Genomic DNA, 18,405 nt, shown 5'->3' with positions numbered 1-18,405 from the left:
TCAACAATTACTTCAACGGCCACGTGCAGCACCAGGCTTGCTTCGTCGCTCCAAGATTAGACTCTTCAATGAACTTTTTGATACTTTGTCGGTACCAGAAAGGCGGCGACTCTGTGTGTGCTGCCCAGATGCGGTCTACTGTACGGTTTTACTGGATTGCATGCAAAAGCGAAGAATTTCACTGTACCTAGTTACATGTGACAATAAAGTAATGTTGAATCGAATCATTGATAATGTCCCTCATGTGTGATGACATCAGTTGTGGAGGCACATCAAATAAAATAGGATTTCGCCATCGCCGTATCTACTCGAATCTTAGTGAGTGTTTAATAGTGTCGTTTATTGTCACGTGTACTGAGGTACAGTGAAAAGCTTTTGTTGCACGCTAACCAGTCAGTGGCAAGACAAAGCATGATTACAATCCAGCCGCCCACAGTGAAAAGATACATGATAATGGAATAATGTTAAGTGCAAGGTAAAGCCAGTGAAGTCCGATCAAGGGTAGTCTGAGGGTCACCAATGAAGTAGATAGGAGTTCTGGCCAGCGCTCTAGTTGTGGTAGGATAATTCAGTTTCCTGATAACAGCTGGGAAGAAACTGGCCCCGAATCTGGAGGTGTCCGTTTTCACACTTCTATACTTGCCTGATGGGACGGGGGGGTGGGGGTGGGGGAGAGAAGAAGGAGTGGCCAGGGTGCGACTCGTCCTTAGTTATGCTGGTGGCCTTGCCGAGGCAGTGCGAGGTACAAATGGAGTCAATGGAAGGGAGGTCGGTTTGTGCGGTGGTCTGGGCTGCGTCCACAACTGGTTGATTTGGCTCAGTTGGCGTGTGAGCATTTACGGGTTTATCACCCTTTACATGCAATGCACTTCACTGCATATTTGCGTTGAGCTTGTAATGTTTGCTCAAATAACCACATGTACAGCTGAAGACTAAGGCACAGTGAGATTCATTGTTCCATTCTCTGCGGCTCATTCATTGTGTATTCAGCGCGGGCCGAGCAAACTGAAGTCTAACCACTTTGACCACCTCAGTTAGCCTGTTGAGCTTAACATAGAGTACATCATTTGCCCTGAGAGTGAAATAAAACAAGAGATATTTTATATATAAACACATTTCTAAGTATGCCATGTTTAACACACTCAAGAATAAAATAAATCAAGTGCGGATGTATACTTTCGGAGATGCTTCAAGTGCATTTCCAAAGCGATTATCTGCTCGAGGCCAGTTGAGTGAAGTCCTTTTGCCAAAATAATTATTCACTTGACAGTAATTCATTTTGAAGGACAGGTTATACTCTTCCAAAAATATCCTTACCTTTTTCTTCAGATCAATTTTAGATGAAATAGCAATTTGAAAAGAACCATACTGTGCATCGGTGGTACCAGTTCAGTACGTTTGTCCCCGAGAGGGATTAAATAAAGGCACAACGCAAAAAATGAAGATGGTATTAATATCAGCAGGAATTGAACACTCAAAAACATTCAACTGAGGTGATATTTTTTAGGCAGGCCCTCATTGATCCCAGTCTATTCTCGCCTCCAAATCTTCACCACTCCCACACTTTCAGTCTGAAGAAGGGTCTCGACCCGAAACGTCATCCATCCTTTCTCTCCAGAGAGGCTGCCTGACCTGCTGAGGTACTCCAGCACTTTGTGCCGGTCTTCAGCCTGTTGTTTTAATACAATCGCTAATTGTTTTAATTAGACAAGATCCTCCACGACACCAGCAGAAGAATGTAAGAGAGAGAAAGGAATTAAAGACAAAGTGCTGGAGGGTTCAGCAGCATCGTGGAGAACATTGATAGGTGGCGTTTCAGGTTGGGACCCTACTTCAGGCTGACTGAGGTGGAGGGGAGAAAGCCTGCAGAGAAGTGGTGGCGGGACATAGTCTGGCAAGTGATAGGTGGGTACAGGCAAAGGAGGGGCTTTGATTAATGGATGATTGGACAAAGGCACGAGACAAAGTGTGAGATAAGAAGATAAAGGTGTGCTGTCGTTATGTGGTGGTGCTGTCAATGGTTAGATCTAAGTTATGGAAGGAATTCTATGTTTGGTTGGGAATGGGTGTGAAGTCAGAGGTGGGGCACAAAGAAAGGAGTTGGAAAATGCTTTATAACCCTTTAGACTTTAGGGATATACAGGGAACCAGGCCCTTCGGCCCACCGAGTCCTCAGCGACTAGCGATCATGCCATACACTGGCACTATCCTACACACTAGGGACAATTTACAATTTTACCGAAGCCAATTAACCTACAGACCTGTATGAATTGGGAGTGTGGGTCGAAAGCAGAGCACCCGGAGAAAACCCACGCAGTCACGGGGAGAACGTATAAATCCGTACAGACAGCACCCATTGTCAGGATCAAACTCGGGTCTCTGGCGCTGCAAGGCAGCAACTCTACCACTGTGCCACCCTGTGCCCACCTAGACTTGAGGGCTTGAGCAATAAGAAGAGGCTGGCACCTTTTTTCCCCCCACAGGGCGGTTAAGAGGCAGGGGGGGTGACCTTATAGAAGTATAAAATCATGAACGGCATAGATATAATAAAAATTCGCAGTCTTTTTCACAGGGCACGAGTTTCCAGATCTAAAGGGCATAGGCTTAGGGCAAGAGGAGGAAGAATGAACAGCCACGCGGGCTAATTGCTTCATGATAGAGGGTGCGGATATGGAAGCAGCTGCCAAGGGGATCTGTAGAGGCAGATACAACAGTAATATCCAAAATATATGTAGGCAGGTAGACATGGAAAGGAAAGGTTGAGGGGGATACGGGCCAAATGGGATTGATTAGCTTAGATGGGGCATGGTGGGAGGCATGGACAAGCTGGGCCAGTTTCTGTACTGTATGATTCTAGAGGTGGAAATGAGATGAATGATTTCTGACAAGATTGAAGGAACAAAGAACGAAAAACAGCCATCAATTCACACGAGTTCAATGCTCAAATGGTGGGAAATCTGATTAAATAGAAAATGTTTGCAGGTAAAATAGATGTTGCCTCATCTACCGTAATATATTTCGTTAAATTCTTCCTGTACTGCAGATAAACCACTTAATTTCAGATGTTGGTACGTTGAACAGTATAGCACAGGAATGAGCCATTTGGCCCATAATGTATGCGCCAAACATAAACTAAGATAATCCATATTCCTCCATTCACTACATACCCATAATGTCAGGTTAAACTAACCTCCTCTGGCTTCATGTGATTTAGAAACATAGAAATTAGGTGCAGGAGTAGGCCATTCGGCCCTCCGAGCCTGCACCGCCATTCAATATGATCATGGCTGATCATCCAACTCAGTATCCCGGGCATCCCAGCATCCTCAGTATTTACATCCTTCATTCCCAGGGCTGCCAACATTGGGTGAGAGTTGAGAGTGAGAAATCTGGACCCACGCTACGGCAATGTCTACGACAAGCTACGTCGAACAGCGACACAATTCCTCGCGAATTGGGACGTCCACCTACAACCGCACCTACGACAACCTACTACCACACAGGCGACAACCGGTCAACTTACGTCCACCCACGACAAGATACGACAAGCAACAACCCTATCGGCGACAACTGATGACGTCACTTTATAGTGATGTCACGGCACTAATTGCACTGCGTCGGGGTGGTGGTGACATGCGCGAGTCTCACACTCAATGTGTGAGCGTTGGCAGCGCTGCATTCCTTGCATATACACATGTGCATATCTAACAGATGACTGTGTAGAGTTTGCACGTTCTCGCCATGGCCTGCGTGGGTTTTCTCCGTGTGCTCCTGTTTCCTTACACATTTCAAAGACCTGCAAGTTTGTAGGTTATTTGGCTTCTGTGAACTGTCCTTAGTGTGTGGGATAGTGCCAGCATATGGGTGACCAATGGTTGGCACCGACTCAGTGGGCCGAAGGGCCTGTTATCTCTAAAATAAACGGAACTAAATGACCACAGCCATTTGCAGCTTGACCCTATAGCGTGTAGAGAAGGCACAAAGGAAGTCAGCCACAGGGACAAATGAATACTGCACATCACTTCTAAGTGTGTTTTCAATCCACTCAGTCACCCTTGATCCTCTGTTCCCCATGATGTTTATCCAGCCAGATCTGTCCAACCTACCCATGTATCCAACAGCCTCTGTAGTAGCAGCTTCCATCACCACCCCTGGCAACACAGTCCATGCATCAACCACCCAGGGTAATAAAAAAATCTGGTCCCACACATCCCCTTTCAACTTTGCACCTCAGCTATTATAGAGTTGTAGAGGATGCGGAAAACTACCGAGACGGACCCTGCGAAATATAAAAGCTTAGGTTTCAGATCATGTTCTGCCTGATTAATGCTGGTGAGGGTTGCAGGATTAAATAAACTACGTTGTCTAGAGACGGAGAGACACACAGACACACACCTGCTATAACGTCTTTCTTCAAATTCTTCCTGTAAGTAAGTCACAGGCACTCACACACAGACACACACACACACACACTGACACACACACACACTGACACACACACACACACACACTGAGGGTTGCAGGCACATTAAATGACACTACGTTGGCACACACACACTAGAGACGGAGACACACACACACTGACACACACACAGTGACACACACACACACACTGACGCACACACTGACACACACACACTCACACACACACACACACACACACAGACACAAACAAACAGGCACACACAGACGCACACACACACACACACACACTGACACACACACACACTGACACACACACACACTGACACACACACACTGACACACACACTGACACACACACACACACTGACACACACACACACTGGCACACACACACTGACGCACACACACACACACTGACACACACACACACTGACACACACACACACACACACACACACACAGGCACATGAAAAGGATGATTCCGTTTAAATCCCCTTGTCTTTGTCTTCTGTGCGGGTTGAATGTGGACGCTGTCGAATACAACAGATGGTGCACCCCAAGCTAGAAAACAACTCACCTTTCTCGTGAACTGTGCCAATTTGATGAGAGCGGACAAATGAGAGCAGTAGAGAGCGGAATGATCTACAGTGCCCTCCATAATGTTTGGGACAAAGATCCATCATTTATTTATTTGCCTCTGTACTCCACAATTTGAGATTTGTAACAGAAAAAAAAATCATATGTGGTTAAAGTGCACATTGCCAGATTTTAATAATGGCCATTTTTAATACATTTTGGTGTCACCATGTAGAAATTACTGCAGTGTTTATACGTAGTCCCCCCCATTTCTATGGATGTGTACACAGTGCTGTGTCATACCCAATGTAATGATGTGCATTTCCACACGTCATGGCCATGCACTAACCTAACGTGTGCGTACCTGCTTATTCGCATTGTCCCATCTGTTCCCTTCACACCACGATGACAAACACAGTCACACCACCGCTATGTGAAGAGCGCCACTCTCCAGAGCTCCAAATGTCAGCACCCAGACCTGCAACAAGTCACCGACACTGAGGCATGATGATGATGAGAAGGAAGCGGAGGGTGAATCACACAACACCCACGGCTGAGAAAATGAGAGCCATTCAGTGCCAGCCGGCAGTGTTTCCAACTGACATCACCATTCCTCGGGCACACATTGGCCTGATGCATGCACCTAGTCTCATTCCCCCCTAGAATCTGATGTGGATAGATCCCACTTCACTTCCCTCACATGTAGAAACTTAGGCCACTTGGCCCATCGAGTTCATACTGGTTCTAATAATAATCCCATATACTCTTTCCTACGTGCCAATTTACAAGCACGTTTCAACCCACTCCAAATCTGAGGAAGGACATTATGGCCAGAGAGGGAGTGCAGAGACGGTTCACCAGACTGATTCCTGGGATGTCAGGACTGTCTTATGAAGAAAGACTGGATAGACTTGGTTTATACTCTCTAGATTTTAGAAGATTGAGAGGGGATCTTATAGAAACTTACAAAATTCTTAAGGGGTTGGACAGGCTAGATGCAGGAAGATTGTTCCCGATGTTAGGGAAGTCCAGGACAAGGGGTCACAGCTTAAGGATAAGGGGGAAATCCTTTAAAACCGAGATGAGAAGATTCTTTTTCACGCAGAGAGTGGGGAATCTCTGGAACTCTCTGCCGGAGGGGGTAGTCGGGGCCAGTTCATTGGCTATATTTAAGAGGGATGTTAGATGTGGCCCTTGTGGCTAAGGGGATCAGGGGGTATAATTTGCTTCCTACGGGACACTGACTACTTTGTAGATCAGCACAACACACCCAGAGCTGCTCTGGTACAGCTGGCATAACAGGCTCGAAGGGCCGAATGCTGCCTCTCCTGCACCTAATTTCTATGTTTCTATGTTTCTATGTCAACCCACTACCTGGCCCCCATTCTTCCACAGCCTAAACTAAGGAGATCATGAACTTAGTCAATGATCCCAACAGCTACCAAATTTACCGAATAGTAAAAGAGTGGATGTGGAGAGGATGTTCCCACTAGTAGCAGATTCTAGGACCAGAGGCCACAGCCTCAGAATAAAAGGACGTACCATTAGAAAGAGACGAGGGAGAATTTCTTTAGTCAGAGGGTGGTGAATCTGTGGAATTCATTGCCACAAAACAGCTCTGGAGGCCATGTCAATGGATGTTTTGGAGGTGGAGTTTGACAGATTCTTGCTCAATAAAGGTGTCGGGGTTATGGGGTGGAAAAGACAGGAGAATGGGGCTGTAAGGGAAAGATAGATGAGCCATGATTGATGGTGGAGTAGACTTGAAGAGACAAATGGCCTAATTTGCTTCCTATAACTCATTAACATTAACTACTTTGTAGTTCAGCACAAACACCCCAGAGCTGCTCTGGTACAGCTGGCATAACTGGCTCAGCGGTCGAGTTGCTGCCTCACTGCGCCAGAGACCCAGGTTCGATCTTCACCTTGGGTGCTGTCTGTCTAGAGTTTGTACGTTCTCCCTGTGACTGCGTGGGTTTTCTCTGGGTGATCCGGTTTTCTCCCACACTCCAAAGGCATACAAGTTCACACCTTACTCTTCCATATCTGTTGTTTCCCTGTCCCCGACTCCCTGTCTGAAGAAGGGTCTCGACCCAAAACATCACCCATTCCTTCTATCCAGGGATGCTGCCCGTCCCGCTGAGTTAATTGTGTGTCTATCTTTGGTGTAAACCAGCACCTGCAGTTCGTTCCTAGACCAGACATGTAGGTTAATTGGCTTCTGTAAATTGTTCCCAGTGTGTGAAATAGAACTGGTGTATGGGTGATCGCTGGCCGGCACAGACTCGATGGGCCGAAGGGCATGTTTCCATGCTGCATCTCTAAAATAAACTGAACTAAATGACCACAACTATTTGCAGCTTGACCCGATAGCGCACAGAGATGGCACAAAGGAAGTCAGCCACAGAGACAAATGAATACTGCACCCCCACTTCTAATTGTGTTTTCAAACCAAACAGTCTTCAACCTTGGTCCTCTGTTCCCTGTGATGTTTAGCCCGCTACTGATCTGCCCAACCTACCCCCAGCACCACCATTGATACTTTAGCCCCTGCGCAAACCACTACACTATCCAATCTAGCTGTTCAACTGTTAAACCATCATCCTCACATCCTTAAGTCCAGTGGATACAGAGTTCAATAGAACCATGATAACTGGTTTAGCCCAAAATCTTCCTGTCGCCTAGCCTCGGCCCGGTAGAGGTCAGCGCGCAAGACCACCACGGCGCCTCCCTTGTCGGCGGGTTTGATTATCACGTCGGGGTTGCTGCAGAGTGAGCGGAGGGCTGTACGTTCAGGAGGGGAGAGGTTAGAGTAAGTAACCTGCTGAGTTACTCTAGCACTTTGTGTCTTTTTTTGTGAAGGCATCTGCAATTCCATGCATCCTCTGTGGCTTGTTGGTTTTACAAAAGAACCGATGATCAAACTTTGCTTGTTTATTTGAGATAAACATGTAACAACAAGAAGGCTTATGGAGGAACTATTTGCGATGGGACATATGATCATCTTATTAACCAGAGACCTCCTTCAGCACATGGTACTTGATGCATGTTTGTAGGTATAAACCTTAGTGATATTGCTTTCTCCAAAAAGCACGATAAACATCAAGACCACATTAAGAAACCATTTGGGGTCTGTCACACAACATCAAAAGATAAATGTACGTACTGAGAGATTTGTTCAATGTTGCTGCATTTTAAAGTTCCTTCTGAAAATAAATTGTCCGCCACGTCTCTGTAGCATTAAAGTTCAGGGGCACAGGAGGCTTTACTGCCACTGGTCAAACATAGCAATTGATTGTGCTTGTTAGTCTTTTGTGGATCAGAGAGCAAACCTCGATCACAGTCTCTATGGACAGTCCAAGCCTCGGGCGCCACCATTTCATTTCCCATTTTCCTTTGTAGCAATATCCACCACAGCAGAAACACACATACACACTCTTACTGTGAGCAGTGCACCTCCCATACAGTGCTGGCTCATCTTTCCCCACCTTCTCCACAGCCATACAATGTCTGATGTTCATTATTCATTGACAACATAAACGCCTGTCCCTGCTGCGATCTTAAACATAGCATTTGTTAAGTGTGCCCACCTGGAAGAAAGTCATTTTTGATTTGATACATAGTGGCGGTGTGTTGCGGGAGCTTCAAAACCAACAGCATCGTGCAAGAAATATTGACTTATTTTACAGTAAATGTTAAAGTGTTCTGTGGTGTAGGTTCGTAAAAGGGGTTCGGTCAAGTAGTGGACATCCCCATGAAGTATCAAACTCACAGGAATGGCCCGTTAGAGCTGGTTTGATGCCCAATTACATCAAATATTGTTAACATCAGTCAACGGAAAACATAGCCTAACAGTTTTGCGTGCAGTGAAATATAATAATAAATATTTGTGAACTCATTTTGTTTTCGAAAGATGTGAAGGGGCGTATATTACATCGAAAACTCCAAGCATCATGGGCTATAATGTAAGCAGGCTCAGTAAAGGTGTCCAAAAGTGGCCCAAATGATGTAAGCAAATTAACCCCTAAGATTATACATGGACACAAGTAACTGCAGATGTTGGAATCTTGCATAGAACACAAAGTGCTGGACTAATTCAGTGAGTCGGGCAGCATCACTGGAGGACATACCGCTAGGTTGTAAACTACTTTAAGTTAGAAGCAGACAAAATGTGCAGGAGAGAACTGCAGATGCTGGTTTAAACCCAAGATAGACACAAAATGCTGGAGTAACACAGCAGGACAGGCAGCATCGCTGGAGAGAAGAAATCAGTGACGTTTCAGGTCGAGACCCTTCTTCGAGACCCTGAAGAAGGGTCTTAACCCGAAATGTCACCCATTCTTTCAGAAGAAGGGTCTCGACCAGAAACGTCACCCATTCCTCCTCTCCAGAGATGCTGCCTGCCCCCGCTGAGAATACTCCAGTACTTTGTGTCTATCTTCAGTGTAAACCAATATCTGCAGTTCCTTCCTATACTTATCCCAAGGAGTCATTTTAATTCCCAGTATCTGTGTAGCATGAATAACATGGAGTTGCAAAGAACAATTCATCTTTTGCAGGACTAAATTAGTCTTCCATGTCCCATATGCAACCTTCAGCAGGAAAACAACAGGAGGAGAGAAAGGGCAAAGAGTGCACAATTTTTCAGGTTATGCAAGGACATTGGAGCTGAGTGGTGGAGGGCATTAGAGAACAGCACCACTATGCTTTTAATCGGGGCACCTAGTTTTACCTTAAGACTGTTGGCATTACCCTGGTCCCAATCTAAATGCAGTGAACAACTGCAACTCACAACCTAATGCCAACATGCACACAGCATTAAAGTAACAATAATTTGGTTGTAGAGGTATAGTAATCAAGCACGTAACATGGACTTCAGAGATAGCAGGCACCGAAAGTCAAAGCCGTATGAATCGTACACCTCCAGAATTAGGGACAGTTTCTTCCCAGCTGTTATCAAACTACCACAACCAGAGAGCAGTGCTGAACTACTGTCGGCCATTTTAGTGACCTCAGACTATCCCTGATTGGACTTTGTTGGCTTTACCTTGCACTAAATGTTATTCCCTTCTCATAGAATTTCATTGCAAGAATTTCATTGTCCTAACTGGGACACATGACAATAAACTCTCTTGATTTGATTTGATATATCTACACTGCAGTAAATGGCTCAATTGTAATCAAGCATTGCCTTTCTACTGACTGGATAGCACGCAACAAAAGCTTTTCACTGTACCTCGGCACATATGACAATAATAAACTAAACTGTGGTTATATTCTCAAATAACTGGCCCACTTCTGCTTCAATTTTCCCCAAACATCTCTGACTGCAAAAGAAAATTGAATAAACTATTGCATGGACAGAATGTGCTCACAAGGCAGGAGCTAGTCTGCATTATTAAGAAAAAGTGAATTGCTGTTTCATTTTACACTTTAGACACTGCACCGTAAGTGACAACAGTGACCAGCGCTCAGAATTGAAATCTTCCACGAGAATGAACAGAACAATATTTCTTCAAAATGATCAGCGTCAACATACATTGCTATCAGGATTATTCACCCTCGATAAACATTGCAACAGGGAGCTGATGAAGCAGCGTGCAAGGTAAAATATACCCGCAGCAGGACCCGATTACAATGAACACCAAATAACATGAAGCAGAGAATCCGCACGCTATCTCACATAGCCTGCTAAAAGAAAACATTTAAATGCAGCAAATCAGCCCACCTCAGCAACATTGACTGCATAGTGCTTTAAATTAAAAGCAACACAATAAATTGTTTGTCCTCAAACGGTAATAACTTTAGCAGAGATTCAATCCGACTGGTATGTAAGCCACATTGCATTGTTAAAAGGGAGGAAGAATCCATCCAAAAGCTGGTGATATCCTTTTAAGTGTAGTGCTGCTTATTTCAATCACCAATTGGACACCAACTTCAAAGAGGTTCTTTTAATGATCAATGAGTATTTTCCAAATAGTAGCGTTCAGTTCTTAACTTTTATATCACTTGTTTTCATTTTCATATCCATGGTCTATAATCTGATGCAGCTCAATGTAGGATGTGTTCATAAGGTATAGGAGCAGAATTAGGTCATTCAGCCCATCAAGTCTACTCCGCCATTCAATCATGGCTGATCTATCTTTCCCTCACAGCCCCATTCTCCTGCCTTCTCCCCATAACCTCTGACACCCATACTAATCACGAATGGAAACATCCTCTGCACACCCACCCTATCCAGGCCTTTCACTATTCGAAGAGGTCCCCCCTCATCTTCTAACTTCAGATCATTATCATACTCAGCCATAGGATAGAACTTTATTCATCCCAGAAGGGAAAGCAAAATAATGTCTCAATGTAAATCCATGAAATGATACGATCACGTTTACTGGACAGCAGGCGGGTATCTCAAGAATGCAGCCCTAAACCTTACAACCTACAGACGTCTAAGCAAAAAATATAAAAGCCTTTTCCAAAGAAACACTTTGTATTCCACCCTAGACGCGAGTCATTAATACCCTTTCGACCACTATTCGAAGAGGTGCCAGGAGTGGACTCCCCCTCATCTTCTAACTTCAGATCATTATCATACTCAGCCATAGGATAGAACTTTATTCATCCCAGAAGGGAAAGCAAAATAATGTCTCAATGTAAATCCATGAAATGATACGATCACGTTTACTGGACAGCAGGCGGGTATCTCAAGAATGCAGCCCTAAACCTTACAACCTACAGACGTCTAAGCAAAAAATATAAAAGCATTTTCCAAAGAAACACTTTGTATTCAGTTATCAGGACATTCGAGGAACACAAGGGGCAAATTGATGAAGTTAAAGACGCGAGTCATTAATACCTTCGAGCATTCGACCAGATATTCTTGATTAGGAAGGGTGCCAGGAGTGGACTCGATGGGCCGAATGGCCCAATTCTGCTCCGAGAATTTATGACCTTATGACTTGGCTGCCCGATTGCGAATGAAATGTCAAGTTCACCCGGGTGTATCCGCCCGCCTTTGAACTGTAGGAATGATGGTGCATTTCAGAGAACGAGTTCAGATTTGCTCCCGTCTTCCGGATGGGAAGGTGTGATGTCGAGTCAGGAGAGGGCGAGACTTTCGGGGTCTTGTGAAGAGAGAGGCTAGCTCATGAAATGTCCAACGGGATCAGCCCCCGAGCTCGAGCCCGCGGGCTAATTGACGCAGACACCTCGACTCTTAAAATCGCAGGTCGCTACAGGGATTGTTTAGATAATGGCGACACCGAGGATCTTGTAGCGCAGGTCTTCAGAATCCTAATCACGAGAGGAGACCACTCATGAGGAAAGTTTGGTGTCGCAGTTTGTGGGTGTTGGTGGAACAGGCGAGGGTGGGTTAGAGAAGGGTGAATGGGCAAGAGGGAAGGGGGTTGACAGAGGAGGGTCGGGCAGTTGGGGAGAACGAGGGCTCAGATGGAGAACGGTGAAGGAGGAGAGGGCGCCGTGTGTCTGGAAGGAGGTCGCCGGCTCTCAGGCTCAATGAAACCGCTCCCCATTTCAGTGACTGACAACAGCCTCGGGCATCCATCTTCGCGGTGGATAGCATCTGCCCGTAGTTCCTACATCACTATTGTGAGGAACTGTGATCATGTTCATTTATTGGCCCCAGACCACAATAGATGTCAGAGAGGGCGGCTATGTTCTGGCAGCGCCCCGTGTAAGCAGGTTTAGGTGCAATTGCTGCACAGACCGGGCTGCTAACGTGAAACATGTTTCAGCGCTGTGCAGTCACCTAACCAGGCAGCGACCGCTCCCCGGGACTCGCGTTGTTAAGGGTCGCGTTGCAGTTCTGCAGGGTCTTGGTGAGACCACACCTGGAGTATTGCGTACAGTTTTGGTCTCCTAATCGGAGGAAGGACATTCTTGCCAGAGGGAGTACAGAGAAGGTTCACCAGACTGATTCCTGGGATGTCAGGACATTCATATGATGAAAGACTGGATAGACTCGGCTTGTACTCACTAGAATTTAGAAGATTGAGCGGGGGATCTTATAGAAACTTACAAAATTCTTAAGGGGTTGGACAGGCTAGATGCAGGAAGATTGTTCCCGATGTTGGGGGAAGTCCAGAACAAGGGGTCACGGTTTAAGGATAAAGGGAAAATCTTTTAGGACTGAGATGAGAAAAACATGTTTTACACAGAGAATGGTGAATCTGTGGAATTCTCTGCCACAGAAGAGTTGAGGCCAGTTCATTGGCTATATTTAAGAGGGAGTTAGAATTGGCCCTTATGGCTAAATGGATCAGGGGGTATGGAGAGAAGGCAGGTACAGGATACTGAGTTGGATGATCAGCCATGATCATATTGAATGGCGGTGCAGGATCGAACGGCCGAATGGCCTACTTCTGCACCTATTTTCTATGTTTCGATGAGTCTGGGGAGCGGTCGCTGCCCAGTTAGGTGACGGCTCAGCGCTGAAACATGTTTCATGTTAACTCCAAACCCAATCTCCACCTCCTTCCTAACGGTGAAAGCGACAGGCTTCCACTGCCGAGGGCGTCACTTGGCAACGATGTAATGGCCGAGAGAGGAGCAAGCATCGGCGGTCGAAAAGTCGGCAAAACAAATCGAGCTCTGTCACCAGACAACGCACGGTCACTGATTTGAAAAAATAATCTATTTTCAATCTTTCAACATCACGGCCGGCAATTACTTTTTTACTTATTAAACATGAATTGGAGGCAATGCATTGAAACGTTCAACTTTCTGCATGTTTAAGTTGAGATATTGGCCTATTATTAAGAGGGGAAGAGCTACTATTTGGGAGGCTTCCTTGTCGTTTCTGCACCAAATTACGTCTCCTGCATAATCCGCCGGTCTACCCCGCCCCTCATTTCTATGCAAAGACAGTTCTGTTAGGAAAAGCGCTCACTGGTTTCAATCGGGTACTTTATGAATAAAGTGTTCAGCTTCCCCCCCGCGGCTGGGTGTCAGCTACAAGGCTTGGAGGCATCTTCAAACACAGGGGGTTCCCTCTTCACGCTGGAGCCGAAGGAGTAGTGCGTGATACAGCTCCAATCTTGGGCTGAGAGGGGCGCCGTCAGTGACAGCCTTGGGATGGGATTCAATTCAACGCCAAGTCTTGGTGCTGGGAGCGGGAGAGGAGACACCGATCTCTGGCCCATTCAAACACCGCACTGTCACAAACAGACACTGTCAATAACATAGTTTCAATCACATGGCAGCAGCCCTTATTTATCTCAGCGTCTGGCAGAACAGTTCGTGCTATTGAGTCCGAGCTCCGCAATCCTCCTTGAAGCCACACGTTTGTTCTTTCAGTGAAACATGCAAGTTGTTGCTAAACTTCAAACTTACCTTTGCAGAGTAAGGCGGCAAAAATCACAATCTCAGCCATGCAAAGGCGAAATGTAGCCAGCTTTGAAAATCCCAAAGTCCGCATATTGCCTCAGGAATTCCTTGCGGCGCTCCCACCGGGACAAGTCGCTCGCCCTCCCGCTAACGGGAGACTTTGCAGAAGCTGCAGTTTCTCCCCCCCCCTCCTTGTTAAAACTCCATGCACTCTCCAGAGCTGTCCGCGCCCGGGGCGGTGAGTCAATGAAGTTTGTACAACAGCCACTCCAAGTCGAGAGGAAGATGCCCAGAGGAAGAGGAAGAAGGGAGAGAGGGGTGGAGGAGGAGGAGAGGGTGGGAGGAGATGCCGGGGCCAAGTTTGCCCGCTCACTCCTGCCCTTATCGCCACAATCAGCCTGCACTCGCTCAGCGCCTTCGCGGAAGTAGCGGGGCCGGCACGTGACGGGCAGCCGCCCCGGCCAATGGCAGGCCCGCAGTGGGCGGCGCTGGCCACCGAGCAGCCAATGGCGGCGGCGGGGGGGCGGGACGAGGGCGGCCCTGCCAAGTTGCTCACTGCTGGTGGTCTGATGTCAACAGCTTTGACCTGCCTGAACCCCCACATCCCCATCCCCGACCAAACCATCGCCTACTGCCCCCCTTTGCAAACCTTAACCCTGACTGTCAGCCTTGCAAAAAAAATCCCCGATGGAAACCCATACATTCATTCCGCAAATTTAATTAATTATACAAACTGCAAACCTGCTTAGCAGAGCAGCAGGAGATACATAAATAACAGCCAGAGTGGGCTTACAATCTGAAATTATCCCCACGGTATCCGATGGTATTTTCTTGTCAGAGTTACCTCTACGTTTGTTTTTTTAAATTCCATTGCAGTATTTTCAATCTGTCCTTGCATTTCCCAGACTGATATAAGGTGCACTATCAAGTTTTCAATAAAAAAAAATATCCGAATACTACGTCCAAAAAGTTTATTCTGCCTCATAAATAACAATCTTCACCACGTTTATGGAGAGTGATATCTCGAAAAACCGGAGAATTATTCAATTTGAAAGGTAATTGGAATCGTGACATCTTTAACTCACATTAGTTAGCTTCACGTTGACTAATTCGAAATTAAATGATTAAATGGTTAATAAACTAATTTTATTTCAATTGGAAATGAATTACAAGATTCAATTCAACAGTACACACACACACACATTTATTTATATATTTCCAAATGTTATTTTATCTAAATGATTATTTTCCAATTAAATAAAAAAGTGATATATATCATACTTTTCGCATTTGTAAATAATCATTTTTAATCCTCTTTAAATACAACAACATAAATTAAATAAAAAATATCCCGACCCTAAACGTCGCCTATCCACTTCCCTCCCCAGATGCTGCCTGACCCGCTGAGTTCCTCCTACACTTAGTGCATCACTCAAGATTCCAGCACCTGCAGTCTCTTGCATCTCTCCAAAGGTCTTTAAATACTTGCTATGGTAAAATGCAAAGACTTATTCTACCCGTGTTCTAAATGTAGTTCAGACTTTTCGAATTTCGTTCTTGCGATTTATATGTTGACATCAGCCGATTTTTGGTGAACAGCCAATTCACAAAAGAACGAAGCCAAGGAGACTATTCGGGCAGGGTTTTCTTAAAAAGCAAACTAAACAGTGAAATTGTTCAATTGAACCAGCCTTTATTTATATCTCAGACGAGCAACGCCAAATGAATATTACAGATATCCTTTGACGAATGGCACTAAATTATACCTTGTCAGTAAAGCATTCAGAAACAGTGGACAATTAGGAGTGAAATTTTCTGATTGATGTCTCATTTCCAGCGCGTTGCAGTCTGTGCTGCTGTTAAAATATTTGAAATTCAGCACCGGATTGGTTCACAAGCCATAGATAGCCAAGTCTCCAAGCTGTATTCCCACCTATTTGTCTCCTACTACGAGGTAATCACGACACCTAGTGGCAGCCTTTCATTGTCTTTGCTGCCGACCTTAAACATTCTTGCAAAGAACCCCTGTGTCTGCACCAAAGCCGCTCAGAAACTACGAGCTGGACAAATCAATAATTGCGAACGTGGTCACAGTTATTGGTGCTATCTTTAATTACGAGGGGCAGAGGGACAGAATATTCGCCGCTCCTGGTGGAAATGATGTTAACATTTCCATAAACCACAAATCGTTTCAAGTGATGCAACATTTGATTTCAAAAGTATCGGATGAAAACTATAGTCTGTGCTCAACCCCACACTGAAGGAAGGGCGTTACTCCAACGGGCAAGCAGTTATCCAAGTCAGAAAGTTTGCAAATGCAACCTTCTATTGGGTATACCAACATTTAGGAAACATTCAGACAGGTACATTGGACAGGACAGTTTTAGAGGGATATGGGCCAAATGCAGGCAGGTGGGACCAGTGTGTAAATGGGGCACGTTGGTTGGCATTGGAAAGTTGGGCTGAAGGGCCAGTTCTATGACTATTTTTCGCCAACATCTTCAACTTCTTAACTCAACAGTCTATTGTTTCCGAAGATAGACACCAAATGCTGGTGTAACTCAGTGGGACAGGCAGCATCTCTGGAGAGAAGGAGTAGGTGATGTTTCGGGCCGACCCGTTCTTCAGACTCTGTATCTACCTGCTTCAAGGACAGCTCCGTCTGTCCAGTTCTAAGAAAAATAAGGATGACTCTAGCGTTAAATTTGTCCCCAAATTCTCCTCCGAGTGCACGATGAGCCCTGTGATGAACGCTGAACGAGTGTCTGACCCGTTCTGTCATTGATGCACTTGGTCCCGCTCAGCATGTGTTCACTGACTGGAGGCATGATGGGAGGATTCCTCTGGTCTGTGTGACAAACACCACTTGATAATAAGCGAGTTCGGTATTCCGACTGTGCATGCCCAGGCCATAGGTCACTCGCGATAAACATTCTCGGCAACTGTGCTGCTGCGTGTGTGCAGGCCTGCGCCTGTCATCCTTTGTTGGGCCCGGGTCTCCGGTGCTGTTGGGTTGCTGCTGGGCTGTCCCCGTCCCCTCTCGAGTGCCCCGTCCCTGTCCAGGGGCGGCCGGAGGTGTCCGGGACGGCCCGGGCTTGCAGCCAGCGCGGAGGGAGAGAGGGCGCTGGCTCCGGCTCGGCTCTGCTCAGGCTCCCAGGGGGCCCGTTCCCCAGCAAGCCGGGGACCATCACCTGTGCCTCCAGCCTTGTCCAGTGGCTGTCGGTTAGCCCCCTCGGTGACGGCGGGGGCCGAGCACTGGTCATCGGCAGGGATGTACACGGAGTGTTGCGATGTCTCGGCGGGTTGGTATTCTGAAAAACACAAGGAATCGTGGCATTTGTCAAAGGTAATTCATGATAAAGAAGGGTCTCGACCCGAAACGTCACCCATCCCTTTTCCCTTGGGATTCTGCCTGTTCCGCTAAGTTGCTGTGGCATCTTGTGTGTCCCCATTTATGGCTGGTGCTTGGCTTTTGCCAGGGGGGGGGGGTTGTCGGCGGCTGCTGGGTGGGGCCGGGGGTGCGGGTGGTGGTCCCCGGCCCATCGGCGAGTGCATTCCTCGGGAGATGGAGCGGGGTTGGGCTGGAGTTGGCGCTTCTTCTCCGCACTGTGGGCCTGTGGGCCGCTGCTCCGGGCCGGTGTCCCGTCGGTCCGCGGTCACCCTGGATGTCTCCGGCCCCCCCCAAGGATATGACCCTGGGGGGGGGTGCCGGGATGGGGACGGTCCAGTGGCAGTTTGGCAGTGCTGGCAGAGCCAGGGACCCGGGTTCGATCCTGGCTGTGGATGAGGCTCGGGTCTGCGCAGCTGCCGAGAATGTCTCTCCACCGGTCCAGTCTCTCCCCCAGTCTCCCACTCACATCCGTCCCCTCTCTCTCGCTGTTACATGCTGCTCTCCCGCTACCTGGCACCCCCATTCCTCGGATTAAATATATTTTTACACATAAATTATGAATAAAAATATGAATTTATACACAGTTTATACAGCCAGCACTTTGTTCACTTTTTCTTTATCGCGAATGACTTTTGACAAATCCCATGATTCATTGCGTTTTTTAGAATACC

General features: G+C 46.6%; 1 protein-coding gene across 1 annotated transcript in view; it reads right to left on the bottom strand.

Moving 5' to 3' along the window:
- Window positions 1-14,764, bottom strand: part of LOC129709364 (transmembrane protein 132C-like) — a 775,262-nt gene extending 760,498 nt beyond the window's left edge. The window contains exon 1 of the mRNA XM_055655664.1: window positions 14,350-14,764. Within this exon, the coding sequence (XP_055511639.1) occupies window positions 14,350-14,434 (85 nt within the window). The 5' untranslated portion in view covers window positions 14,435-14,764. The remainder of the gene's footprint in view (window positions 1-14,349) is intronic.
- Between the last annotated feature and the right edge of the window lie 3,641 nt (window positions 14,765-18,405).

Source organism: Leucoraja erinacea, chromosome 25, assembly GCF_028641065.1.
Source record: "Leucoraja erinacea ecotype New England chromosome 25, Leri_hhj_1, whole genome shotgun sequence".
Taxonomy (NCBI): domain Eukaryota; kingdom Metazoa; phylum Chordata; class Chondrichthyes; order Rajiformes; family Rajidae; genus Leucoraja; species Leucoraja erinaceus.
This window is presented reverse-complemented; position numbering and strand designations above follow the sequence as displayed.